General features: G+C 58.0%; 7 protein-coding genes across 7 annotated transcripts; all 7 read right to left on the bottom strand.

The window, feature by feature from the left end:
• Positions 1–244: 244 nt before the first annotated feature.
• On the bottom strand, positions 245–601 carry LINJ_28_1280 (conserved hypothetical protein; the record flags this gene model as incomplete). The annotated part of the gene is made up of 1 exon (XM_001470121.1): positions 245–601. One exon carries the CDS (start codon positions 599–601, stop codon positions 245–247), a length of 357 nt encoding a protein of 118 aa, XP_001470158.1.
• A 703-nt stretch (positions 602–1,304) lies between these two features.
• On the bottom strand, positions 1,305–4,217 carry LINJ_28_1270 (hypothetical protein; the record flags this gene model as incomplete). The annotated part of the gene is made up of 1 exon (XM_001470120.1): positions 1,305–4,217. The coding sequence occupies one exon, from the start codon at positions 4,215–4,217 to the stop codon at positions 1,305–1,307; it is 2,913 nt and encodes a 970-aa protein (XP_001470157.1).
• Positions 4,218–6,023: 1,806 nt separating this feature from the next.
• Positions 6,024–6,629, bottom strand: LINJ_28_1260 (putative vacuolar type h+ ATPase subunit; the record flags this gene model as incomplete). Its single annotated transcript, XM_001470119.1, has 1 exon — positions 6,024–6,629. The coding sequence occupies one exon, from the start codon at positions 6,627–6,629 to the stop codon at positions 6,024–6,026; it is 606 nt and encodes a 201-aa protein (XP_001470156.1).
• A 3,646-nt stretch (positions 6,630–10,275) lies between these two features.
• On the bottom strand, positions 10,276–12,486 carry LINJ_28_1250 (putative long-chain-fatty-acid-CoA ligase; the record flags this gene model as incomplete). Its single annotated transcript, XM_001470118.2, has 1 exon — positions 10,276–12,486. A coding segment is annotated over one exon (2,211 nt), but the record flags the coding sequence as incomplete, so codon positions are not given.
• Positions 12,487–15,122: 2,636 nt separating this feature from the next.
• Positions 15,123–16,100, bottom strand: LINJ_28_1240 (putative electron-transfer-flavoprotein, alpha polypeptide; the record flags this gene model as incomplete). The annotated part of the gene is made up of 1 exon (XM_001470115.1): positions 15,123–16,100. One exon carries the CDS (start codon positions 16,098–16,100, stop codon positions 15,123–15,125), a length of 978 nt encoding a protein of 325 aa, XP_001470152.1.
• Positions 16,101–22,048: 5,948 nt separating this feature from the next.
• On the bottom strand, positions 22,049–23,608 carry LINJ_28_1230 (hypothetical protein, unknown function; the record flags this gene model as incomplete). Its single annotated transcript, XM_001470114.1, has 1 exon — positions 22,049–23,608. One exon carries the CDS (start codon positions 23,606–23,608, stop codon positions 22,049–22,051), a length of 1,560 nt encoding a protein of 519 aa, XP_001470151.1.
• A 2,988-nt stretch (positions 23,609–26,596) lies between these two features.
• LINJ_28_1220 (conserved hypothetical protein) lies at positions 26,597–27,361 on the bottom strand (the record flags this gene model as incomplete). The annotated part of the gene is made up of 1 exon (XM_001470113.1): positions 26,597–27,361. One exon carries the CDS (start codon positions 27,359–27,361, stop codon positions 26,597–26,599), a length of 765 nt encoding a protein of 254 aa, XP_001470150.1.
• Positions 27,362–27,897: the final 536 nt, after the last annotated feature.

Here is a 27,897-nt window from a genome sequence, read left to right as displayed (position 1 = left end):
TCGACAGAAGAGGCGCCTGCGCCTCGTTGCGCCCCCCCCTTTGCCCGCCTCGCAGACCTGTAACGCTACCACACAATATTCTCTCTGTGATTCAGCGAGTTGCTCGTGATGGGCGGGCGACGATGGCCACCAACGAAAACACAGAAGAAAGAGAAGGGACGGAAAACGGCAGCGGCACCTTTAGTTAGGCATTCGCCTACACCTGCCTCGTTGGCTCTCTTCCGCTGCTGTCAGGAACCGTCACTCACGTGCCGAGGTTCGCTGCGTATACCGCCTGTCGTACCTCTGCAGATGTCAAGTCATTTTTTTTTTGCGGGGCCTGAGCCGGCTTTGACTTCTTTCTACGCGCCGCCTCGTTCGCCTCCAGCTTCTTGTCCAGCCGCTTCTTCGCGTCCTCATTGCCGAGGTGCCGCCGGGCCCGCCGCTGCGCCGCCGCGTCGGCGGTGGCTTGTCGCTGCGCCGCGTTTTTGCACGCATCGCCGCACCCGTGCCGCTCAGGCAGCATGTGGCTTGTGCAGTAGCGCTGTCCACAGTGCTCACACTTGGGCAGCGCCACCAAGGCCATGTTCGAGCACCCCTTGAAGACGCATGGCTCGCTCATTTTATTTTTGAAGATGCAGAGACGACAGACAAGGCGTGAACGAGGTCCGCCTTGTTAAACTAAGAAGATCCGTTCAGAGCCGGCGGGGGGGATGAGGAAAGGGGAAGCGCAATGCAATGGGGTGGCGCGGCGTCCGCAGCTTCCACGCAATCACGCTTGAGAGTGTGGTCTCTGTTTGCAGCGAACGCAAAGACTTCTAAGATGCAACTCTGTCTGCTCTGTCTTGGAGATCTGTGACGCCGCACAAGTATGCGCACACTCACAGCAGCTCTGGAAGACCGCTCGATGAGAGAGAGAGAGGCCTGATAAGAAGTCTTGAGGAATGAGGAAGAGGGGGCACAGCAGCTACACGTGTGATTCTCTGCGACTCTGCGTACCTGAGAACGTGTCCAGGCGGCACACTATCCTCAAAGAGCTCGACCTGCAGACGAGTAATACGGGGAGCGAGAGGCGGCGTGGCAGCAGTGGCACATTCGCCATACCTAGTTGACCGGTGCGTTCTGGTGCCGCCTTCTCTCGTCCCGTCTCTGTTTCGTATCTTTCTAGCAGAGTCATCCGCGTGCAGGCCGAATTTCGGCCGCCCCGTTTTGGGGGCTGTATGGCGGTGTTTGGCGTTGCGCGAACATACATGGACACAGGCACACGAGCTGGAACAGGCATATGACCTTCCATCCCATCTGATTCTGACCGTCCGCGGCTCACGTCACTCAAGACCACTATACGTGTCAGGCGGTGATAGAGGGGGCAGGCCCGAAAGCAGGTCAGCACTCGCGAGTTGGCGGCCCACCTCCACAAAAGGGCTGCGCTCCCGCATCACCTGCTCCGCCTCGGCAATCAAGGCGTCGATGAGGTCATTGGTGCTTACCGTCATCGGTGATAGTGATGCCCATAACGCAGAACGGTCATCGTGAAAGCCCATCATGTCGACCCACTCATCAGAGTCGCCATCCGTATCAGCGCGAGAAGGCTCGTGTTTGCCACTGGTACCTCTCGAGAGGTGCGCACACGCTTGACCACTTCGCATTTCTGGTGCAGTGAGAGCCGCAACGGGTGCCGGAGCCGCAGCGCCCGAGGCGCTGAGGCGGACAGAGTGCGCTGGACAGGTGCCGAGCCCCGTCGCATTGGCCTGCGGCCCGCACCGCTGGAGGGACTTTGACGCGATCGAAAGCTGGCAAGGGTCGCGGGCCTTCTCCGCAGTCGCGAGGTTGTACAGCGAGGGAAGTTGATGCCAACTCACCCGCGGTGCCGTGAAGTCGTGAAGAGCCAAACAGCGGTCGGCAAAACCAGCCTCGCTTCCTGAGGCGGCTCGCTCGGTGATGCTGCCGCCTCGGACGTTGTCCTCCGCAGCCGATATGCCGAGCCAAGACACGCCCGAAGCGTCCACGGCGGCTGCCCCACTGCCCTCCATGTCGTCTTCGTCGCTCTCCTTCACCGTGGTGGCAGGATGCAGTATTGCATTCCGTTCCACGTAGGCGTTGACCGAGCACAGCCGGATGCCCACGGAGGTGCTCCGCGCCAGGGTTTCCGTAAACTTCCGAAGTCGAAGGAGCGCTGAGTGGGTGAGATGGTTGCCTCCCAGGTACCAAGTGCATCTGCACGACTGAGGCTGGATGGGATGCCGTGGTGCAACGGGGGGAGGGCAGAAATCTGTGGAAAAGAGTGGCTCCTCGTACTTAGGCATCACAGCTCGCAGCATCTGAAGGGAGAGCGGAAGCTGCAGCAAGGCCGCGTCCGCGAGCCCACACTCCTCCAAGCCCAAGGCGAAGCTGTGCTCGCCGGCAGTGGCACTCAGGACCCTTTGGCGCGGCGCTAGGCCGCCATGCCTCTGTCCCGTGTGGTGCTCCGTGACCGCCGAGTCGGATGCACGAGAAGGTGCGTATGATACGCGCAGAGCAGCCCCAGCCATTACAGCGCCAATGAGGTCAGCTGAGTAGAACGAGTTCTCGGAGAGGTCCAGAAGCCTTAGCGATGGCAGGTATGTGCATCGCGTGAGATGGCCATTCTCGGCGCTCTCGGTGCTCTGCGGAACCCTTTCTTCACGAATGCCTGCCAGGAAGCGCGCCTCGTCGAGAAGAGTACGATGCACCTCTTCTTCAAAGACGGCTTCGAGGTCGGAAAGCTCGCGTGCTGCACTTCCCTGCTGCACCAAACCTGGAATGGCTCGATGAATGTTCGAGCTCAGCAGTCGCACCACATCCACCAGCACTGCATCCGTACAGCCAACCTCGCGTAACACAATTTCTTCGACACCAACAAACGTGTGCTGCGCAGAGCCGAGCGGGTGCCACATGCTGCGCGACACTTCACGCGTCGCTTCCAGACATAGAAGAGCGCTCAACAACTGCCGGACGCCGGCATCACCGAGGCAGGGATTGTGACTGAGGTCAATCTTGGTCACCTGCATGCCCACGGGCGGCAGCAAAACCTGTCGCGCCGGGGAGTGCGGCAGGTCACCCACCTCCCTGTGCGCCGCCTCACGAAAGCACTCGAGGAAAGCAAAGAGCAAGCCTTCAGTATACAGTGCGCGCGCATCGGCCTCGTCCGCGCCGCAGCCCTCTAAGAGAAGAGAACTTCTACGCGGTGGTGATGCTTCTCCTGACGCTGCAGGGGGTTGAATTTCACACGTCGATCGCACCATCCCCGCACCGAGGGCAATGAGAAGCTTCCGGCGGGCGGCCGAGCTGTTCTCCTCCTCGCCAACACAGCCACGCGGCACAGACGCCAACGAGTTCCAGGAGGGATCGACAGACTCTACGGTGTGCCCGTTTGCGCTGCCTGCACTGCGTGGATTTGCGAGGGAGGCGTGCAAGAGCTTCAGCACCCCGACGGCTCCTAGCGTGTTCCGCTGCAGGGAGAGTGTATGCAGAAGGCAGCGCTTGCAGGGAGAGGCGGACGCATCATCACGGTCACCAAACGGGCGCGCATCGACTCTACACCGCGCGACCTCATCCAAGTAGGAAGTCACCCACACTGCACCACGGTCTGTCAGGCCTACACCATCGAGTATCAAGGACTCCAGAAGAGGAAGAGGTGCTCGGTGTGGTGCCGACACAGCATGCCTAGAGCCTTCGTTGGACGGTGAAGTAGCGCTAGGGAAAACAATGGTAAGGAACGCTTGCACCCCGGCGTCCCCCAGAGAACAGTCGCTCAGGTTCGCGACACGAATGTTGCTCCACGGCGCCGCAGGCGCCCTCGCTAGCGCATCCGTACCCAACCATGATGCCCATTGATGCACATCCGCGGCAGTGACCTCGCTATGGCCCTCAACAGAGAAGACGACCAGCTGATGCGAGGACAGCGCTGAAACGAGCTGCACCAGCACGTCAGCCACAGGGTCGCCTTCGGTTTTCCTGCCGTCGGCACCGCCTCCTCCACCGCCAGCCATGCCAGAAAGGCTCACGCTTTCCGGAATGCGCCACCGTATCGGCTTACCCTTGGCCCACCCGTCTGCACTCAGAGCACGGAGGCACCCGCAGGCATAAAGCCGAGCCGAGTGCTCATCCGCGCCAGAGGCACCAGGAAACGGCACCAGATAAGGAGGTGGGGCGAGGTCATCCACGCCCCAGTGACGATCCGCTGTGAGGTGTCCGACGGCGCCTCTCAGCACGGCGCCCATAAGTGACGCAAGACAGGAGAGCTCGTGCGAAGTGCAAGTACAAGCGAAGAATACGGGTAAAAAAAAACGACGAGAGAGCACGAGGAATAATGAGAGGAAGGGCGCGCCACTGTGTAAAGGGTGCGCATGCGGTGTGTCCGATGGCGTAGATGGAACGCGATGGGGGCAGTTGTCGAGCAACACCACAGGCGAGGAACAAGTGCGGCACGGATATCCTGGAAGAGGGATGACCAAAATGACGGAGCGGGGGAGAGACCGGAACAGCGCGGAGTGCGATACGCGGACACGGCAAAGGTGAAAGAGAGGACTGCGCCGAAATAGAACAAAGGCCTCGCGGCAGTGGAAGGCGTTGCGATTGTGCTGCTTATGCGCCTGCCTTGCCCGCCCGAAGAAAATGAATACGCGTGCGCGCGCGCACGCGTGACTATGTTGACGTTAAGGATGCGAGGAGGTGCGCATGCGCTGCCTTCGCGCATCTCGGCGACGCAGATGGAGGCCGGCGCAAAAGATTCTAGTCAGCCACGCACACCCAAGCACAGGAAGAGGAGAGGAGAAAGGAAAGGAAGTCACAGTCGCGTCGCATGTGTGTATCTGTCTCCCCGAATCCCACTCGGGGCGCACGGGTGACAGAGCCACGGATGTCCCCAGCCCTGCGAGCTCTTCGACGTGCGCCTTTGCGGTAAGAAAGGCAACGGCACTTGAGGTAGAGCAACCGTGCAGCGCTCAAATGACACAGAACCTGCCCCGTGCAGTTCCACGTGCTGGGCACCGTTTTAGTCGAAGACATCGGCTAGAGGATGCAGCGTTCTGTGCATTATCGGGCTCTGGCAGCAGAGCTTGTCATTGAGCTGTACCATTTGAGCAGTCGATCACAGACTACCCGCTGAGCATCAGCTTATTTTTTTCTGTTTGGTTTCCGCTTCCTTGTCTTTCGTTGTCTTTCGAGAGTGGAGGGTGTGGTGGTGGTGGTGGTGTGGGTACTTCACAGCTTGATAGGGTGGCACAAAACAACGGCACACACCTAGTCACGGGAATGCTTCTATCGTTATCACCGTCCACATCGCCAAACAACGCAGTGACAAATGAAGATGAACCCCCCCCCCCAAAAAAAAAAAAATAATCACCGAAGCACCAGAACATCCCTCAAACACCTGCGTCTGGCGCGCATGGGTCACAACGTAACCCTCAGCACGCCTTCCCGTTAGCTCCACCGCAAACACGTGTGTCGATGAAGACACAAACACACACACACACACAGATGAGGGCAACGGACTGGCCGGTGCACCGGCCAGATGGGCCACGGCAACAGGTTTACGGGAAGAGAACGAAGAAACCAGCGAAAACACGAAACATCAGCCAAACCGCGCACGCGCAAAACGCGCGTCGGCAAGGCGAAGTGGAGTGTAGGTGGCGGCGAGATGGGGAGCTGCAACACAGCACATGTAGTGCAAACAACATGAGCGCATCTCAGAGCACCGACGGCCTGTAACCCATTCGCTAGCTCGGCCGGCAACTCAGATGCACGACTGCGCACACGCACGCGGACGCGCAAACGCGCGAGGACACGTGGCGAGAGAGAGTGGGAGAGGGAGCAGGTACTTTGTGCGCCGCAAGCACAGCGGCGTGGCAGCCAAAAACACAGACGTCTTCTCACTACCGTGCAACCCTTCGCTGCCACGCTACCGCGCAGACCACCCGGTACCCAACGCTGCGCATCCCTGGTGATGACGGCTCTTCGGTCTCGCCCTGCTACGTGGGGCACAACGCGCTGCCGCGTTTTCTTTTTGCGTGCGTGCCTTTCGCGCTTTACGAAGCGCTGCACAGATTGGTGTAGCGGTTCGCCTGGTTGTTCATCAGCAGCGCAATGATAAGCCCGTAGAGACCCAACGCCTCGGAAAAGATCAGCATGAGCACCATCGCCACGAAGATTTGGTCCTGCTTACCATACGCACGCGCCGCGGTGTCCCCGACGACGCCGATGGAGAGACCGGCGCCGAGGGCCGCGAGCCCAGCCGCAACACCGGCGCCGAGGTGGAGAAAGCCCGCGTAGGAGGAATAGCTGGTGTCCTCCGTGTGGATGTTATTGTTGATGATGACGGCAATAATAAGGCCGTATATGCCGAGGATACCGGCCATGACAACCGGTACGATGCCGCGCATAATCTTCTCAGGGGAAGTGAGGCCGAGGTAGGCGACGCCGACGCCAGACTTGGCCGCGCCGTAGGCAGAGCCCAGGTTGGCAAAGACGAGGGCGGCGGCCGCACCCATGGCGCCAAAGAAACCGGCACACTGCGGGTACATGACAGCTATGCAGGCATCCATGTTCGCTGGATCGACGCCGTAGGCAACGGCCGCGCCAGCCACCGCCAGCATGCAGCCAGCGCCGAGCATCTTTGTGCCGAATACAGGCATCCGAAATCTTCTCTTGGGCGTGGGAGGGGAGAGCGAAAGTGGCTTTCGACGAGGGAGACAGCACCGATGGGTCGTGAGCTGCAGCGTGTACGCGATTGCCTACAAACGAGTCCTTCAGGCGCAGCAAGCAGCCGGTTGAGCTGGATGTGTGTGTGGCCGAGATAATGTGGGGCGTAACGGACAACGACAGGAAGAAGCGGGAACACGTCTACGGCAACGAGCGAGACTGCGATGGGGCAAGAGCGGATACCCGACAACGCACAAGGCAAGGACGAAGAGAAGGCCAGGAACTTGATTGTAGGCGTGGAGACAGGTAGCGAAGACAGAGACAGGGCGCGGAGAGGGGCGCGAACACATCCCGCACTTCTCTAGGATTGAGGAGCAATACCTGAAAGACACGAGAGGTGCCGCTTGAAACGCCCACCTGCCAGCCAGGAATTGTGACGCCTTGTGCTGCACATGGGATGACCTACGCACAGACACAAAGGCACGCAGATGAGCAGCTTAATTTTCTGCGCTGCGTACCATGCGCGCACTGCTCGACATTCCCACTGTATCTTGTCGAGTAGGGGGTGGGGGTGGGGAGACTCTCGACTTGCTGGGGCCTGGATGCACATGAGAAGAGGAACACGACATGCGCAAAGGCGTGGAGTCAGCGAAGCGGACAAGGGCGGGGCCACCGCACTAGTGCCGTGAAGGAGGCTCGCCAAGGTATCAAAGAGAGAGACCGACAGCCGTGCGCGGACATGCCCGTAGAGCTTCGGCGGTGGCCGTCTCGCTTCTCCAGCTCACAAGTTTGTGTACCGCGGGGCGGCCATCTCCTGCAACGCACCGCCCTCTCCCACCAGCACACGCCCTGGTGGTGCATCAAAAAAAAAAACTTCTCGGACTCACGGTCTGGTATGATATGGTGTACGATTGTCAGCTGGGAGGTGAAGGAATGCACACACGGTTGCCGGCGCCGGTGCACTCGCTGCACACGGTCATCCACGAGCTGCAACTTTCCTCAGGTCACAATGACAGTCGGTCAACCAGGCGTACCGGGAGCGACACAGCCGCCGCTGTCGTCCATGTCGCCATCGAGCCACCTCCAAACTGGCGGAGAAGAGAGCCTCCCTCGCACAAAAAACGTCCCGACACGCAAAGCGGTTTCGCACGCGGTGCGCTCGGCAGCGTCCGTGCTGTCGGCAACAGCGCGGAACACTTTTCTGCAGCCCGCGCATGCCAGCATTGCGCTACCGGCGCCGTCTGGTGCTTGAAGAAGATGTGCCCCATTTTGTCTGTGTGGCGAAGGGAGGAAGCGCGCCTTCCGCGCCGGCTGCGGTGCATCCAGCCATCACGCCTGCTTTTTTTTTCGGAAGTGGCAGCCGCAGTCGCACTTGGGTCACCTGCGTTGCCGAGTTCTGGGAGAGGAACGTGAATTAGCCGATCAACTTTCGTATGCGATGCGCTCTCTGGCCGTGCACGTGTGGCGCCATTCTCGGGTGCGGCAGGTCGCGGAAGACGCTGTGGGAGGCGTAGAGGTTGTTCACCCGCAAGAACCGGACGACAGGGTCGACGAGGCGATCCAGCGGTTGTAGAGGCCGACGCAGATTGTTCGGTGCGTAGAGGTTTTGTGGGCTATCCGCCGGAAGTGCTCGATTCGTACTGTCGCTTCCACCATTGTTGCCATCGATGGTGTTGGCGGCTTCGCCGCCTGCGAGGTTGCCATGAGCGAGACCGTTGTCGCCGACGATGATGCCACCAATGAGTTGCTGAGTGCGAGAAACGGCCAGCGGGGGAGAGTAGCAGCAGCGGCCGCCGCATCGCCGCCGCCGTCGCGGGTGTGATGACCCTGCTGGTGAGTCACAGGGTTTCCTCTCGCACTCATGCGGCTGCACCGGTGGCGGCATCAATCTTACCAAAAAGAATGGCTAAATCTTTCTGCGCTGCACCTTGGAGGGTGCGTGTTTAGGTTCATTATACGGTATGGATACAGGAGCATCTATACGAAGCGCTCGGCCGCGCAAGTCGGGTGGCGCCGCATAGCGGTAATCATGTGATACAGAATACGGTGGCAGCGGAACAAAATCCCGCGAAAGGTGCGGGAATCCTTCGAGAACAACCGCTTGTATTGGTGTCTTGCTGCGCACGGTGGACAGAACGCCTACCAAGCCGCACCAGGGCCTATCACAACCGCAAAACACCTAGAACTCCCTCCTGCGCCTGGGAGTGCCCCGCTTCAGCAGACCGGAGGCCTCACGCGGACGATAAGGAGAAGGGCAAGGTGGGAAGACGACAAGGGGTTGGGGCGCGAGGAGTCGAAGATTGGAGGAAGAGAGGGCCTCATAAATGATCCACGGGAGAGCACCGACGTGGCGCAAAAGAAACGGGGCGGGGAAAACAAACAAAAGAACGCGAGACGCATAGACTCACTGCGCGAGACAGAGACAGAGAGGGGAGGAGGAGGGAGGAGGCATCAAACCGCTCTTTGTGGAGGAGGTGTGGCCGTCTCTTTGCCTCCGACAGCCAGCAAGATCTGCTCAGTTTTCGGGCTCCAAAACGCACACGCACACGTACGCACTCAGAAAAAAAAACGAAGTCTCCCCTCGCCGACATTCCTTCACGAATGCGTTTCTGTGCGCCTGTTTTGTGGATGCTTGCCGCTCAGCCACTCTTGGACACGTGCAGCCCACAACTGTGTGCACATGTGTTGGTGAGTGAAGCGGCTGTGCGGCTAACGAGAGCCACGAGAATGTGAAGCGGAGTGCACGAGATGCGCTGGGGCGGGCTATCGAAGTGGTTCGCCCGGAGTCATGAGGGAGAAGCGGAGCTGCGGGATGGCGGCTCAAGGTCGGCAAGGTGCCGAGATACAAAAGTATCAGGAGCGATGGTAGTCGCTGCAGGCAGCGATTCGGCGCACTAACCAGTCACAAGAGCGCAAGTTCGTCAGACGAACCCGCTTCCAGGAGGGGCTTCACGCACGCGGACAGACATTACCCCAAACGTCGTGGCGCCAAACGCCGCTCTGTCTTTTCATCGCCGCCCTCCTCCCTTCTCCCTCCCTCCTCTCTCCCTCCTCTCCCCTTCCCTTTCCGATGAGTATCGACCGCGCACCCGCAGGAGCACACAAAGAGAAAACGTTCGAGTGTTGATACTCAAAAAAAAAGAGAGGGAGAGAGAAAGGGCAGTGTCTTGTATATGCACATGCGCGCGTGTGCTTGTGTCTCTATGTGCAGACACACTCTCCTCGCCTTCTGCTCAGACGTAGGCGCTCGTGCCCTCTCCCGGGTGGCGCCCCCCGTACATCCTCGTCATACACCGATGGTGGTAAAAAACGGCCGCTCAGCACGTCATGGTCTTCGCCAACAAGCGCGAGAGGTGGTGCGTGGAGCTGGGAAAAGGTAAACAATAAAAACGAGAATCAGTGCACAAGTGGGACTGCAGCTGTCATCAAGGCATCAGCCCAGTAAACACCCCGCCTCCTCCTCTGGTGACCACCAGGAAAAGGCCACGAGCACACGCGCACCATAGCAGCGCCGCCGACCTCACAGCACAACGAGCCCTCACACACGCAGAGCATGAGGGACTCTCCGTCGCGCGCATTGCACGGTCCATCTCTTGCTCCCCGCAGCTCACACTCTCCACATGCGGAGCATAAAGCATCTCACGCAAGGTTCAGTGCCTTCTTCAGGTCCTTCTTGTTCACCTTCCCCGTCGCGTTGCGCGGGATCTCCGGCACGACAATGTACCGCGACGGGCACTTGTACGGTGCCAGCAGCTGCAGGGCAACCTTTTTCAGTTCTTCCGTCACCGCTGCAGTCTCGTGCCACGCGGCGCCCTCGCCAAACGTGATCCCGCGCGCCCTCGCCGCCTCCGGCTGCATCGCGACAACCGCCACAACGCTCTCACCCTGCACAGCGTCCGCGGCGCCAACAACAGCCATCTCGTAAAACAGGTCGTTGCGCGCAAGCAGCGTCGCCTCGATCTCCAGCGCAGAGAGCTTGTACCCGCGCGACTTGATGATGTCCACGCTCGACCGCCCCAGAATTGTATACACAGCAGACTTTCCCGCGGGCAGCCGCACGCCAACGGTGTCGCCCGTGTCGAAGAACCGCATCCCTGCCCCGTTCGTCCGCACCTCCTTCTTCGTCGCTGTCGCACTGTTCCAGTAGCGGTCGAACAGCGACTCCGACGCGATGCCCAGGCTGCCCACCTCGTCGTACTCCGCCTCCTTTGCCGACGCCTGCTCCATCGCCTCCGCCGTCTCCGGCTGGTGCACGTACGTCTTCACCGTCGGCAACGGCGAGCCTACGGTTCCGGGGTGCCGGTCGGCGATGGGGTGAAGCGGCTGACTGAGGGCCATGCCGATCTCCGTCATGCCGTAGCGCTCTAGCAGCGTGTGACCCGAGAGCTCGCAGAACTGGTTGAGCGTGGGCACAGGCAGAGGCGCGCTGCCACAGACCATGAGGCGCACAGATTCCATGCAAGCCTTTCGGAATCCGGTCTTCTCAATGGGGCTGAACTTGCGCTGCACAGCATCACTGAGCTTCACGTAGACAGTGGGCACCGCCATGAAGAGCGTGATGTCGCCCTGCTCTAGTCGATGTGCCACCCGCGCAGCGTCGTCGAAGGTGGTAACTACGCAACGCGCATTCGAGGCGAGGGCGCACAGGAGGATGTTTACAAGGCCGTGTACATGGTGCCAGGGCAAGACGTGAAGAATGCTGTCCGTATCTCTCCACTGCCACGCATCCTGCAGTACTTTCACCATGTTGGCCACGCTGGCGTGGGTATGCACGACGCCCTTCGGCTTTGCCGTCGTGCCGGAGGTGTACAGCATGAGGCAGTCATCGTACTTGGTCGGGCGCGCCGACGGCATGGCGTACCAGCGCTGGTAAACGCGATTCAGCTCATCAAGGTGCGCCGAGTCAAAGCAGAAGAGGCTCTCACCGTCTCCGTCGTTCCCCGCAGGATCAGCGCCTCCCATGGCCTCCGTTGGCGCTCGGTTCCGGCGGAGATGTTCCTGCTGCGCGATCTCCGCTTGCCGATCCAGCTCGCGAGCCTTGGCGGCGGCCTTCTCGTCGTCGAGACGCTTCACGACATCCTCGGCGCTCAGCATCGGTGAACAGGCGCTCTCCGCGGGCGGTAGCCACTCCGCCTGCAGCGTGGCGGTCCCCTTAATATCACGCTTTGCTGTGATGTCGCGAACAAGAAGAGCGGCGTCGTAGACGGTGTCGACGAGGAACGTGTTGGAGGTAACGTCGGAGTCGTTGTGCAGCCGCGGCTCCCTCGGCGCACGTCGCGGGATTTTGTCGATGCCCGCCTCAGCGCGAACGTACAGCTCCTCGTACTCGGCAGGTAACTTCTCCTTCAGCAGCTTCGTGTCGCCCACAATGCTGCGGCTGCCGCTGTGCTCGAGCACGTACATCAGCTCGTCCTTGTACCGCTGAGACACGGACATCGGTGTCACCAGCTGGTTCAGCGACCAGCTCGCCAGCAGCGACACAACATACGTGTACCCCGGGCCGCACAACACGGACGTCGTGTAGAAGCCTGTGTCCTTAATGTAGTCGCAGCTCGGTGTCCGCTCGCCTTGCGCGAACACGCTGCGCACGTGCGCCGGCTTGCTTGGCTGCAGCCAGCCCAGCGAAGTCTCGCCGCGCGCCTGCGCCACCGCCTCTTTGCGCCGAACCATCGCGCCCGCCATGGCCACTACATCGCGCTGCAGCTGCCCGTACGTGAACTGCATCTCGGGCATCCCCGGCAGCTCACATCTCAGCGCCACCTTTGACGGCTGTGCCTCAAACACCTTCTTGAGGACATGGTTGTACTCAAACAGGGTGGCGTAGGGTACTTTGGCGAGAATCGGGGATGTAANGTAGGGTACTTTGGCGAGAATCGGGGATGTAAAGGCGCGGAACATGGCGCGGGTCGTTTTTTTTTCATCAAGAGGGAGAGCAGAGAGGCGAATGCTAAGAGGGCGGGAAGTGCACGAGGCGAGGGAAGCGGGTGGTGGTTGCGTGGAATTTCAAGGCGGCAGAGATCAGACTTACTCGTGTTCACCTTTAACGTTCCTGTGGCACTCCCGAAACATGTGCGTGGCGTGGGTTGGGTGGGCGTGTCTTGAAAAAGGCAGGGAAGGTTGTGTGTATGTGTGTGTTGGGGGGGGGGGAGATGGCGGTGCAGCAAAGGTGTGTGTTGTGAGAACAAACGGTAGGAGGAGGTCTTGAGTCCGTTCGTGGCGGCGTTTGTGAGACTCTTTGAGAATTGACGCGCTCATGAAGTACTCGCTAGAGCTGCGATACGTCGGCTTCTGGCGAGACTCCTCTTACTCGCCTTTCCGGTTGGGCCTCTTTTTTCAGCCGTTGTTCTGTTGGTGGGCGTTGCGTGCCTGCTGTGATGCCATGGTTGATGAGAAGGGAGACGAAATCGCGAAGACGCGCAACACAAGGACGCCCACAGCCACGCACAGAGACGCGCAAATAAAAACGAAAAACGAGAGGGTCACTCGCAGAGAAAGGCAGCGACAGATGAAGAGACATAGACATGCACAACAGCACAGGTAAACACAAAAGAGGAACCGCCACAACGAAATGTGCCGACGAGAATGAGAGAGAGACGCCATACTTCGAAAAAAAAGCAAGCAAAATCACACACACACATGCACGTACACATGTACTTACGCATATGCGTTTGTGCGTGCGTGCGCCCTGTATGCGGAGAACAGCACGGAAGGAGAGCCATTAGAACGCAACAACAAAAGACAAAGAGAGAGAGAAACCGTTGCGTCCGTGCCCGTGAAAGACCCCCCCCCCGCACCCACCCACACACATGACCCCTCATGCCGACACGCCCGCGGTGGCGGGCTCGCCCTTTTTCTAAGGTTTCCCCTCCCCACTCCTCTTCTCTTTCCTCCTTTCCCTTCCTCCAGTCTTGCCTACCTTGGTTGCTTTTTTTTCTTTGGCTGTCTGTAGCGTCCCGAACACACCTCCCGGCGTGTTCGGCTGTTTCTCCGCCACGGCAACAAAGACGCGTCAAGAAGGGCACAAAGGCAGAAGCATACAAAAAAAAAAGAAAAGGGACGCAGATGGAGGTCCCACTCGGAAAAGAGAGGAAAAAAAACAGAAAACAAATTGAGCAACAACACACACACACACACGAAGGGCCGATGCGCGTGATAATACGCATGCAAGGGGCGTGTGCGCGCTGGGGGGCACACAACGAAAGGGAAGCAGTTGGGGAAGCCGGCGATGCGTAGACAGCATGCCTTTCACTCACAGGTTGCGCGCCACCTCACATCTTTTTCTTTGCGAAATCATGGGGCATCTCCTTCGGAGAAACACAGTTTTCTCGGCGACGTAGCCGCTCTGCCACCAACATGCCAACAACTCCGCACATGCAAACACACTTTTCCTATTCGTGCTGCACCACGAGTAACTCCGAGCCTTCCTGCCGTCAAGCCGGGCCGTGCGCCTCACGGGCTCCTCTTGCCCTTGCCTCGTCCCTCTGCCTCGCATGCGTGCTGCGCGATCAGCAGCCACACCGACCGGGCCGGATTGCGTGCCTTGATCCGAAGCGGGGCCGCGGCCCCGGGCCCTGTTTCGGGGCAGAGGCTCCGGCGGTGGAGGGGGGGAGTACTGCGGTGCTAGCAGAACAGCAGGCAGCACGCCATCCTCGCCCCCCATGGTGGTCGCTGACAGCCACCCGCCGCTGCAGCGATCCAAAGTGCGGGCGCGTGCCCGTGCGGAGCCAGGGGAGCATGGTCGCCTGTCGTCTTGCAAGCTCAGCATCCGCGCTCTTTTGATGTGGGACCGTTGCTGCCAAGAACCTCTTGTCTCAGCATGTGGCGCGGTTTCGGGGGATGGCGGCCTGGCGTCTGAGGCCGGCGACCAGATCCGCCGTCCATGCACTTAGCGTCGGCGCCTCTGGCATGGCTGGCTTTGCAGTCACGACCACCTCGTCGTTGTACACCATGTCACAATGGCCACCGACACTCTGAACGGGAGAGATGCACGCGACGGGCCACCGTCGTGTCAGGAGCATGGAGCCGCAAGCAAAAAAAAAAGGTGTAAAAACGCGGGAGAGGGTTCGGGTCGATGGGTGCGCCACGAGTGCGTGTTTGCCATACAAGCCGAACATACATAAGGAGACACACTCATGGCCCACTCACCCAGACACATACCTGTGTTCAGCCCTTGGAGAACCTCTTTGCCCTGTCGCATAACAGCTGTCCAGCGCTGGCGTTCTTCGTTCCGGTTCATACATCCGCCCCTTAGACTGGGAATGTGAATGACGACATACAAAGGAAAAGAAAAAAGTTGCAGTGACCCGTGTGTGGTGGGGAGTGAGGGCCGCGTTGTATGGTCGAGACACAAGCACTTGTGCCGACGATGCGTCCACGAATAAGCGCTGTACTTCGAGTCCGCCTTCCTTGCGTCACGCGCCTCGTGCAACGTCCTCACCTCTCCGTTGTCGTGCATCGTATGCGCCAATCCGTTTTGCGGGGAGGTCTCACTTGCCGTTAGCCGCCTTGACCTTCTCCGTTAGCGCCGGCACCACTTTGAAGAGATCATCGACAATGCCGTAGTCGGCGATTTGGAAGAAGGGCGCCTCCTCGTCCGTGTTGACCACGGCGATTACCTTCGAGTCTTTCATGCCGGCCACGTGCTGGATAGCGCCGGAGATACCGCACGCGAGGTAGAAGTTCGGCGCGACGGTCTTGCCCGTCTGGCCGACCTGCATCTCGTTTGGCACGTAGCCAGCATCCACAACAGCGCGGGTAGCGCCGACGGCTGCGTTCAGCGGGGAGGCCAGCTCCTCGAGCATCTTGAAGTTATCGCCGTTCTTCATACCTCGGCCGCCGGAGATGACGGTCGCCGCCGTCATCAGGTCAGGCTTGTCGCTGGTGGACAGCTGGTCCTCTAAAAACTTTGCCTTACCCACCTCCGGGGTCGCGGCGAGTTCCGCCACTGCGGCGCTACCACCGTCCAACTCGGCTCGCTCGAACGCCGTACCGCGCAAGGTGCAGTACTTGATCTTGTCAGACGACTTGATGGTCGTGATTGCATTGCCGGCGTACGTCTGCCGCACAAACGTGTTCTCGTCCACAATCTCCGTGACTTCGGGAATGGGCATGCAGCTCTGCCTCGCTGCCGCCCTAGGGATGACATTTTTGCCGAATGCCGAAGTCCCGGCAAATACGTGCGTGTAACCGTTCGCTCTCACCGCCACGTCGATGAGCGGAGCGTACTCCTCCGGGAGGCCGTGGCTGTATTGCTCCCCGACCGTCACCAGCACGCTCGCTACAGACTTGATCTTGGCCAGCACCTGGGCCTCAGCCTTGGCGGACGCACCGGCCACCAGGACCGCCACCGGGCCCACCTTCGCGGCCCCTGTAATGGCGGACAGCGTCGCTGGTGAGACCTTCCCACCCACCATCTCAGCAATGACGAGGGCTTTGCCCAATGACAATGCAGTCGCGCGGAGCATGCTTCGCCGAACAAAAAAAAAACGTCTTCGTTTCCGTTTCGAGATACGTGTGTCTCTGCTACGGAATAAAAAGAGGGAGAAGAGAGGGGAGAGAGGATCGCAAGTGCTGCTTGTGTTGTCGGTGTATGACGTTGGAGAGAGAAAGTCGGCCAAGGGGCGCTGCCCGCTTCAGCTGTGAGTGCGTGTGCGTGTGGAAGAAAGTGAGATAAGGGAGATGACGGGCGGCGTAGGGTTGGTGAAGTGGAATGCTCGGCCATGCAAATGTGAGCTGACAAGGCGAGAGACGCCGATGATACGATACATGGGCAAGGGAGCCACAGGATGGGGTGAAGTGGGGACAATGTACTCACCACCAACAACCTTCATGCATCCGTCAGTGCGAAACGCATATGGCTGCCGTCATGCAGTCCTTCCGGCGCCTCACAATCCGTCTCGACAGCTGAGATTGAGGGCCTTGTACACAAAGATCCATGGCGGAGAGAGCAGCATACAGCGTTCCACGCCGGCACACGGAAAGATGAGGGGCGTGCAGAGTTTGGGCTGTTTTTTTTTTTTTACGGCGAGACCTTCACGCCCTCAAAGCAACGCGGAATTTATCGGCCCGATTCGGCATTGTCGTCGTTTCGTCTGCTGCATTCCCTTCTCTCCCCCCACGCACACCAATCACACACAGAGGAGCCCGCACAGTTGGTGGTTGCTGAACAGCACCCTCTGCGCAGGGTGTTGCCGCTCCGCTGTGTTTCTGTGTTTCGTTTTTTTTTCTGTTTGTTTCTTTCCAAAATTCAGTGATCTCTTTGTCCTTGATCATCACGAGGGAAAACATTACGTGCATCGGCGGATGCACGTGTGCATGTACACGTGTACATACATGGCATATACACGCATATATATATATATATGCGTGTGTGTAGGAGAGCATGAAAGACGCGCGCCGACGGTGCACACAGACACAGAGACAGACAAGTCAACCGAGTGCGAACAGAGAACAATAAGAAGAGGACGTGAGGAAAACAAGCAATGAATAGGTGAGGCAGAAAAGAGCCACAGAGAGGAACAACAGCATCATCGAAAAATGGAGAGAGCTATATAATAAAGGCGAAGCACGCACACGCGCACGCGCCCAAAAACAAAAATGCACACAGAAACAGGAGAGAGAACACACACTGACGTACTCCACTCGTGCACACAAGGACATCAACGAGACACAGCGGCACGTACACCGACAAAAGGAAAAAAGGGCAGAAAAAAAAAGAAACACAGCGACATCCATGGTAGAAGAAGGGAGGTAATGAGAGGGGGCGTGTCGGCGCTGATGACCATCTCGCCCTCATTTTTCGTCCGTCCACTCCCTCTAACTTTGTCAACACGAAAGCTCTCCTTCTGTGGAGTAGGTCGCCTCAGCTCCCTCAGCCGTACTCCGCACCGAGTGCGAGGTGCGGGCATGCATGCATTCGCGTGTGCAGGCAGACGTCGACAGTAGAATGAAGCCAACGAACGACGAAGTAAATCAAAAAAGCAAAAAAAAAGAGAGCCGCCACTTCTACAATGTAAGGGGGTGTAGAGAGCAGACGAGGGGTATCAAGAAAGCACCCTCGAAAGACCACGGAAACGAAAAAAAAAACAAGGAAAAACGAAAACGCACAAGTGAGTAACACGCCCACGAAGGGGGAGGAAGTACCAGCAGCATCAAGCGCGAGAGTCCATCACAAAACTGTACCCTTCATACGCAGCGTGTTATGGAGCGAGGGTGGCAGAGAGGAAAACGCGGGCGGCCCATAGAGATATACCCTGAATCAGAGAGAAGATGGGGCGAGCGAGGGAGCATAGTCATCGAGATGGCAAGTGCAATCTAAGTAAACAAGCGAGATCGGTGATTGACTGCATAGTTCACAGTGCATCGCAAGAAGGAAAGAGGGCGCATGCAGATGCCTGCGCCACATGCCTACTCGCTGTTGACACAGTGCGTCCTTCCCTAATTGATGCGTGCTCTTGCGTCCTTCATGTGCGTGCGCGCTCTCCGCCCGCTGAATCCGTCATTTGGAGGGCGACAGAGGGTGAGGGAGATCCGCCGCACACTCTCCACCCATCACTACAACACGCACACCCGCACAGGCATCCTTCGGTACACAGAAACACGTAAAACGAAGAAGAAAAGAAAAACAGAAAACGCAAAATACACAACGGTGAGTGAAGTCTTTAGAGACATGCGGTGGCGCAACAGACGCAAACCAGAAAAAAGAGAACGTGTCAATAACAGCCACAACGCAACGAGCACCGCGTGTGTTGGGCGCGATGCACGCATGCACAACGAGTGAGGAGTGACGTAGGGTGCGGAAGCGAAAGGCGCGGAGCAAGGTAACGGCGACGCCGTCCACACAATGTGCGAGAGGGGCGAGTTGGAGGGTGTGAGCACTACACAAAAGCCTTCAGCAACGCAGACACAGTCACGCACATACACACACGCATTCGTGCGGTGGGATACAAAATAAGTGTTGCACAAAGAAAACAGGTCGCGCTGTTTGCGTTCTTGTTGTTCGCTTTCGCTCTCGAGAAATGGATGCGTGCGTGAGGGCGCATACCTGCACGCATCGCTCATGGTTGTGCTCTCCGCGTTTCGCCGTTTTTTTTCTCATGATCCTTCCGGAGCGCCTTTAAGGTTTTCTTTGGCTGGCGGAAAAGTGTCTCGCTACCCTAGGGGGGAGCGCTGCGGGGGAACTGGTTTCACAGAGCACGAGAAACTATGCCTATGGAATCTCCATTCTGGCGCGCTGACTCCCCATGTGTGCCTGCGCTCTCTCGCTGACACCGACAACAATGATGCAAACTGAAAAGCGCTTGATGGAGTCGAAGAAGAGACCACGATCCCACACACGCTCCAGGGGGGGGGGCGAGAGAGAGAGAGACGCGGCCCTGCATAACAAAACAAAGAGCCCTTCCTATGTACAGAGGGTGGCCCCATTACGCTGGGCAGCTGTCGCCGCTCGCCTCTGGCTCACATGAAGAAGAGCACAAGAAACGGAACCGGAAAAAAAAGCAGGGAGACGAGGGCAGCGATGGAGATCATATACTCTGGCACGCAAAACACGCACACGCGCACACAGATAAAGCCGGCAACAACAGCGAAACCAAGAAGCTGGTGCGCTACATTCAACCAATAACAACATCCAAATGACATAAGGAAAAGAGAGCAACGATGCAGACTCAATGCAGAACAGAACGATGATGGCCACGATGCAGACATCCAGCCAGTACACAGGGGCGTCCAAATAAAAAGTTTAAAAAAAGGGAGGGAGGGGGCGGAGTGAAGTGGAAAGGAAGCGAAAGAGAAAAATGAAAAGAGGCGCGTGTGTGTCGATTTGTCTACGCGTGTGTACGTGCGCATGACAACGGAGGTAGGGGAGGAGGGGGGCAGAGGAGAGCGTGGCAAAACAGACAAGCTAGCAGGCAAAAACGATCAGTGGCTCTTCTACTCGGCCGTATCTTCGTCTTGCTCTCTACTTTGTGTTTTTCCGGTTAATTTTCGTTGGAGTTCGTGCACACGTGGATTTTCAAGCAAAAAAAAAGCCGCATACACACGCATACGCACACGCAGAGGCACCGCGCTTCAAGTCTGTGGCGGCAAGTGTCTCTATAAGCGTATCTTTGGCCTGTGTGTACGCACGTCCAGTGATGGTGATATTTCATGGAGAGATTGAGAAAAACGCCGCGCAGGCTTCGATTATAATCGTAAGGACAAAATCTAATGAGGACGTGACGGTTTAGAGAAGATCAAAAAGAGAGAGCAGTGAGCATACGCCATATCCATACTCCACCTTTCACAGAGAATGGTGGTGTCAAGGAGTTGCGCGCCATCACCTCATCGCAAGAAACCGGAACGCTGAGGCTGCCGAGCAACGCGCCTGAGCAAACAACAAAACCACCACGACCACACAGCGAAGATCAGCACCAGGTGCATATCTAGCAGCGACAACAATGAAGACGGCGAAGGTCGGATGAGTTACCACAGGGAAAAGTTTAACAAAAAGGAAAGACACAGTCTCCGCAAACGAGAAGGCGTAATTGATACGAAATCGCGCGCACACACACGCATACATACACACTTATAGATGATGGCCAAAACAGGATGGACAAAAAAAAACAGCAACGACAACCGCAGCAACACAGAAAGAACACGCGACCAAAACAAGACAGAAAACAGAGGCGAACACGAGTGGGGGGGGAGGGAGAAGCAAGCCAAAACACAACGAAACGGAGGAAAGAAGGAGGAGGGAAGGACCTCGCACCTGCATGAGGACGACGTGAGCAAACAAAGCAAGCCAACACAATAGTAGTAGTAATCATAGAAAAAGAGCAATAATGCTATCAGGAACACTTCAGGATCGCGTCGAAAGGATGAGGACAGTGGTGGTGGCAGTGGGGGGGGGAGGGCGCATACAGGAAGGGAGGTTTGGGGTGTAGAGGTGAGAGGTGAATCAAGCAGGAGATGGACTCAGGCACCTGAAATTAGACGGCGACGAGCAGAACGGGGGGGTCATAAGAAGCTAAAAAGGACGTCATGGCATGGAAGAGACGGAGGCGGGGGCTAAAGGGGCCATAGTCAGCAGCGCGCAGATACGCCAAAAAAAAAAACAAAGCTCGACCACATGGGGCCAAAATACTCGACGCTGGAAGGAGACCGAGAAATCGGGGAGGGGCGGGGTGGGCATGCATAATACAAAAAGAAAGACTTCAGCAGCGCGGGGTAGCAAGGGTTCATCTCGGATCGCACGCACCAACTGCGGAAGATCAACCGCCATTACGATGTAGACAAGTCCCCCCCAAAAAAAAGCTCCCCACGGGTGTTGCGAGCGCACATGAGCAGCTCCGCATACTAGAATGATGCGAAGGTCGAATCGAAACCAAGAAGACGTGGAGGGGCGGGGGGAGGGGCTGGGGGCGTGGGACAGATATGAGGATGCAGTCGCTGATGCACCGCCTGCATGACGGCGTCGGCACGGAGAAGATAGCAGCCTTTGCTACTTTTTCTGTTTTTATCGTGAAAGTGTAGCTATGCGTGTTTGCAGGCCCGTGTGCGACGCTGCCCAACGAATCGAAGCAAGAGCATCTGCGAGCAGGCACCACCTTCCCGGCCCTTTCTGGACGCCAACCAATGAAGGATGACGAGGGCGACGGCGCAGTAGATGGTGAGATGCCTCTGCGCGGCACCCCGGTCTACATATGCTGCAAACCAGTTCGAATGCAACACTATTCACCAAAACACGAGAAGAATAAAAAACGGCAGGTCTTTCTGCCGGCGAACGGAGGGGCCGTCGCCGCCCTCGCACAGAAGCGGCAACAGGGAAGAGCATTGCATGAAAGGCGCTGTCGCGTTTACCGAGTGCGAGTGTCGCCCGCCACTCCGACTTGCTCCCTAGAACAACCCACTGCCATGCAGACGAAGCCGTCTCGATGCCACAAACGCGCGCGCGGAAGTGCCGATGTCGTTCTTTGTTGTTCGTCTTCGTACGTGCGCCGCGTCTCGTCCTTCCTTACGCGGCAGAGCACCATCAGTGGGTCGTGATGGACCGCCGGTCAGACGAGGATGAGCTGAGGAGGTGCTGCTGCTGATTTAAGGCAGCAAACGAGCTGAAGGAAGAGGAGAAAGAGCCGTGAAGAGCGGAGGTGCGGACTGCCGCGAAAGCTGCACCTCGTCCATACATCCCACGAACAAACCGCGGTGGCCATCCTACGTCCCTCGGAGACACACATATGGACCCCGTCCATGTCTGTGTGAGCTGGTTGGCTGTTCCGCTTTCTCCACCAGTGCCGCCTCTACACTTCTCCCGTCATCGGCACGTCTTGGCTCCGTCACGATTGCCTCTTCTCGTCGGTTCTCTGTCACGGCTCTTCTTCGTTTGCTCTCTTTGAACCCTCTTCACATCTTCCTACTGCTGCTTTACAACATTCATCTACAACCACGGCACTCGAAGGTTGAGGACCGTGGCGCCAAGTACAATGACCCACGCGACAATAGACAAGACGAGCCCCTCCTGCACACCGTAGCCCGGAAAGTTCGTCAGTCCGTTGTAAATGCCGGAGGGCACACCTGGGTAGTACTGGTACATGGTGCCATTAACGGCCCCGGTGCAAGAGTTACGGTGCCGCACAGCGACGGCAGTCACCCAGGAAATGACTAAGAACACAAGCGTAATGACGGAGAAGACGATAGAGGCGATGCGGCAGCCGCGCGCGAGGAAGGCCGGGATCGCCAGCATAGTCGCCATAAATAGCGCGATACTGGATAGGATGAGAAACGAGACACTCGCCTTCATGCGCTTGCTATAGGCACTGCAGCGATAGTGCCACAGACCATAGTAGAGGTTGGTGCCGTTCGGCATAATTAGCTCTGTGTGCCAGTACGTCACACGCACCACGCCCACGTCACGCGTGTTGAACCTGCGTTTCCACACAGTGCCCGCGTTTGCCACGCACAGGAACAGGAGCGACACGCACAGCAGCGCCATGTAGTACGTGTCCATCACACGCAGCTGCTTTAGCACCGGGCCAACGTTCAGCTTCGTTACTAGAGCAACGGCTAGGAGGCCGCCCAGCTGGAAGACCCACGCCAGCAGTGACAGCGCGAAGCCGGCGTCGAGGCGGGCCGTGTTTGAAAGCCGCGGCGCATTGCAGCGAGAGGAGTAATACATGCTGATCGACATTGCATTGCCGCAGAGCGTCCAGGCGAAGGCAAGGAAACTGAAGAGTAAGATCCAGCCGTAGGAAGCACGACCGGAGAGACGCGCGCCAGAGACAAGAAGTGAGAGGAAGGAGAGCACGCAGCCCAGAATGGTGGAAACGGCAATGGTCTGGTAGAACTGTTTTTCCAAGGGGCAGTGCTTCATTGCGTGCACCCAAATATCCGGGTACTTGCCACCCTCCGCCATCCACAGAGAAAACAAACGGTCTTTGTAGTTTACCCCGCACACATCGACGTTCCTGCCACGGTACCACGGGATGGGGCAGGCAGCCGCCAGCGTGAAGACAAAAGCGATACCAAAGAAGATCATGTGGATGATAAGGGCTGTTCGGAAGCCGTTCTGCGGCACCGGGTTCAGCACCGGTGGCAGGCCATCCGCGTAGTACTTGTATCCACGAGGAATCGTGTACGTTCGCTCCTTCAGCAGCTCCTCCTTGGCGGTGTCGCTCAGCTCCGCCTCATCCACCTTCTTGGGTCGCGGCGCATAGCTGTGGCCGTTCAGGATGCCGCTCAGCCACACCGACGACGCCTGCTCCACCCGGTGCTGGTACCTCTCCGTCAGCGACTGGCTGCGCTCCCCGCTTTCAGAGTGGTGCACGCCGCTACCTGTGCGGAGCAGATGCGCAGCCTCCTTCATGTCAGGGTCAGACCGTGTTTGGGTTCCCTGGTGTTCAGTGCTGTGGCTTTCCTGCTGCTGGCACTGAGATTGCTGGCTTTTGCACGGCGACTCCTTGTTCTTCGAGGACGGCGATCGGTTCCTGCGGGATGCCATTGTGTGTCACGCACCCCAGGGGGTGTGAAAAGGAAAAAAAAGAAAGGGGTTACGTGAACGAGGGATTGTGGTGTGTGCAAATGCGAAAGCAAAGCCGAAGCACGGGCGAAAAGACGAGAACACAAAAAAGGAGGCGAAGGCTCTAGGGACGCAGAGGGGGGCAGAGTAGGTGAAGAGGGTGGCGGCGGTGTTGGTCAGGCGGTGACGACTGCCTTGATAGCGCTGATGAATGAGAAACGGAGAGAAAAATGAAGAGAAGATCCTGCGAGGAGGAACGGGGGCGAGGCACGCGTTTCAAGAGCATACAAAGGCGTCACGTCGGCTCCCTGAGCTCACTGGCCGTGGGCCCCGCTGTCTCTGCGTGTGTGTATGTGCGTGTGAGTGAAAGAGGCGAGGGAGGGGCTTCTACGCAGGCTTTATGACAAATGGAGAGGGAGATAGAGAGAGAGTTGCTTGGCAGCGGAGCGGCGGGCTGGAAGAAGTAGAAAAAAGAAAGGGGTGAGGGACACCGAGATGCACCGTGAGAAAAAAAAACGAGGCGCCTGCAGCGGATGTGTACGTGCGTCCGCCGTGAACGCCGGCCCTGCGCTGTGCCGTTCTTTTTCGTTTCCCTGCACGGCAATATTGTCTTGAAAGACGCTCTAGAATCAGAGAGCGAGAGAACAGCGTCAACACCAACAAGAAGTGCGTGGCACACGCACTCTCGGCGAGAAGCAGATTCAGAAAGGCGGGGTTGATGCAAACACTTGAAGCAACTCGCCGGTAGGAAACACACAAACAAAATAGAAAAAAATATGAACAGGGTTCTAGAACAACAAGGAAGAGCAGACAAATAAGCTGCGCGAGCGACGGCTACGTCACGCGCGCTTGTCCTACAACTTTCCTTTTTGTCGTCGGTGCTTTTCCCTTCTCTCAGGAACTACACTACGTGTCGCGCGCTGCTGCCCTCCCCCAGCTAGCCGGCAACGAGAGAGGGAGAACGAAAAAACACAACACAACACTCAAAGAGATAGCGAAGAAGAGTGAGACGCGGCAGAAGGAGTGTGCCTGATGAGAGAGCTTCTTCCTCCTTCTTGTGGGCGGGGGAGGGGGAATGGAAAAGTTGCAAGGGCGAGGAGAGGGCGTGCGCCGGAGCGGGAGGGGGAGAGGGGGATGAGGCGAAACGACACTCTATGGAAAGTGCTACCCCAATGGATTCGGAGGTCGTGTACGTGTGTGTGTGTGTGTTGTTATCGACACCGTGGAGGTAAAACTCAGCACGAAACGTCAAGCATACACGACGCAACCGAAGAAGAGGAGGCGAGAGAGATGACGATGACGAAACGGTGAGATTGAACAAGCAGCAGCATTGGCGGATAGAGGTAGGCGGCTGGGAGGGGAAAAGGGGGTGCTCATGCCCAGGCGCCGGCCTTGAAGTTGACACTCACGGTCATACCAGCTCCATTGTGCGCCGCCGTATGCCCCCGCTCTTTGAGCGCAGAAAGAACCTGTGTGCCTAGACATGCGCTGAGGGCAGCGTCGATCAGCGAAGCAGCCAAACCATAGGAAGCCCATCGACAGTGCTTGGAGGTACGCTAAAGGTGATTACTGGCTATCACCCACCTGAGGTGCCTCCCTCCCGCCGCGGGCACGCGGCTGGTGGCATTCCTTTTAACGCTGGGGGTTACCTTTTCTATTTTTGAGTTGTCGAGGACTGCTGATAACGACTTTTAACGACAACGTGCCCGCTCTCTGCTGCAGAGCATGGGGCCCAACAGAACTCGGCCCGGGCCCGTCGCCGGCTCGTTTGCGTGATGCCAAGCAGCCGCACACACGTGCTACCGCGACGGCGACGCAGTCGTCGCAGCGCCACACCTGCATCGAGCTCTATCCACCTCCGCTGAGCAGGCCGCCGCACGGCCGCTCGCCCATCATGCCTGTCCCCACCTGGTGCAGCCCCCTCGGGGCAACCCTCAGGCTCCCCCCGCACCAGCAGGCAGGGCGAGGGCCGGGGATGATGCACGCTCCAGTCCCGCTGACACTCTGCCCACCGCATGGATGGCGCACGCGTGCTCACGGTCGCAGGTCGCTCCGACGCAACGCCATTCGGAGCCTGGCTACCGACGTCAGCAGCGATGCATCGCTCTGACATCTACGTCACAGGCACCAGGCACTGGCACCATCCGAAGTGGCGCGGCATTTGGCAGGGGTAGGGAGGGGCTGCCTGGCTTTCCCAGGCAGAGAGAGTGGCAGAGGGAAGGGGAGGGGCAGTGGGCCCTGAAACACCACGTTAAGGCGTTCAACCATCCTAACGGTATAGAGGAAGGGAGGTGGAACCACAATAATGGTAAAAGAAAGGATGATAAAACAGGCGACGGTATGTCGTGGCAATCTTGTCGTGTTTCGTGGCCATCCGACTTTTTTTGCGCGTTCGTTTGCGGCTCCACCCCACCGGCCTATAATGCCGCATAGCTCGCTCCGACTACAATTGCCGCACCGCAAGACCGCCTTCTCCGTTGACACGACGCGTCCGGGTAAGAGGGCGGGAGTAGACGAGAGGAGGAGAGAAGGGCGCACCGAGGAAGGGGTCAGCGGCGGGCCAGCAAAGAAGACAAGCAAAGCAGAAAGATGAGAGAGATGAGCAGAAAAAAGCCCCTCAGAAAGACGCACAGGTGAGACACCGAAACGAAGCAAGGAGAAGGAGAAGGGGGAAGGCAAAAAGAAAAAAGCAAAAAAAAAACAAGCATAACAAGAGACGTTTTGTGGCTCTGGCGCAGCATGGCGTCGCCGACAGCGTCGCGATCATAGCCCGTCCGCACATCGGAGGGACAGCGTAGAGTTGCGCCTATACACAGCCGCTGCCCTCAAGCGTGTGTGTGTGTGCGCGCGCGAGTCTGAGGAGTGAGTGGACGTGAAGGCATAGTATGACCTGTCTCCCCTAGCCTTCCCACTTCCTGCGTCATCCTTTCCTTCCGCATTTGGGTCCTTCTCGCCCATCTAGTGCGGGTACTAAAACGGATTCCTGATGGCGCGTAGGGCTAAGAAGATCATCGTGATGGAGAGGAGAGAGAAAAGGGCGGCCGTCACGCCGAACGCAGGACCGTAGCGGAAGCCGATGTTCTTTAGCGATGTGCTGTGGCATAAATTCTCGCGGTACATCTGCACTCCCAAGATCATGGCCACCATGACAAAGAACCAACACAAAAACAACAGCGTGTGGACAAGGTAGGTGCAGATCAACACGCGGCCGCAGATGATGGGGAACAACGACAAGAAGAGGCCGACGCAGGCGATGAGGAAAAGCAGGATGTACAAAGCCAGGTACCCATCCGACTTGGCGGCATAGTTGTCGCAGAAGATTGTGTGGACATTGTAGCGCTGCCTTACGCCCTCCACCCCGGTGCCCCAGACGTTCACGCTGTCAACGCGGACGGTGGCGGTGGAAGATCTGTAGTAGAACAGCGGGGTGATGAGGGCTAAGGCCGATAATACAAGCATCAAAATCAGCGTGGCCAGAGCCACAAAGTTCTCAATGCGGCAGCGGCTGACGCGACGGGGGTTGAAGGGGGTCGGGGTGTACTCAAATTCGTTCAAGTAGCTGCTTTCGTACATGTTGGCTGCGCCGTTCGCGTCACTGATGTTAACCGTATCGTCCTGCTTCGCCGTCAAACTTCCACGAATCTCTATGTCCCTGTTGACGATGCTGTCCATGCGGTTCGTCTGCCGATGGCTGTCCCAGCTGGAGTCGCCGACGGACCGCGCACTCTGGATCATTTCTCTGAAGCTTGGTGCACGTGTAAGTGCGTGTAGTGAGGAAGTGGGTAGAGCTGCAGCCGATGGGCGAGTGCCCGCTGATGTTTCTCGAGCAAGTCCGCCTCGGCAGGACACACTGAGGAGACAGGAAAAGAGAGCCCTGTGGAGTGCAGTGCACAGGGCACACACAGAGACAGGGAGGAGCAACAACAACGAACAAAAACGATGGGAACTAAAACGGAAAGCCAGACGCAGACACAGTAGCGAAAAAGGCCCTAAAGAAGAGGAGCACTGCAGGCTGTAGGGGGTGGGGTGAGGAGGAGTGGGGAGACAAAGGAGGATTATATGTAGGCTCGCCTCGAATGACTCGCTAGGAGGGAGGGGGCGACACACGAGTTGGGGGTGTGTGCTCGGGAGCGCGCGCGAGAGAGAGCCCAGGAAGTGCGCTTGAGAAGACAATATGGCGCGCCACCAAACAGCAGCAGCAGAAAAGAATGTATAAGAGGGCGGTGGCAAGTAAGTGAAGGTAGTGGGGCTAACGTGCTCGTCTTTTTTTT

Source organism: Leishmania infantum, chromosome 28 (genome assembly GCF_000002875.2).
Source record: "Leishmania infantum JPCM5 genome chromosome 28".
In the NCBI taxonomy this organism is placed as follows: domain Eukaryota; phylum Euglenozoa; class Kinetoplastea; order Trypanosomatida; family Trypanosomatidae; genus Leishmania; species Leishmania infantum.
The sequence above is the reverse complement of the archived record's forward strand: the minus strand, read 5'-3'. Positions and strand labels throughout refer to the sequence as shown.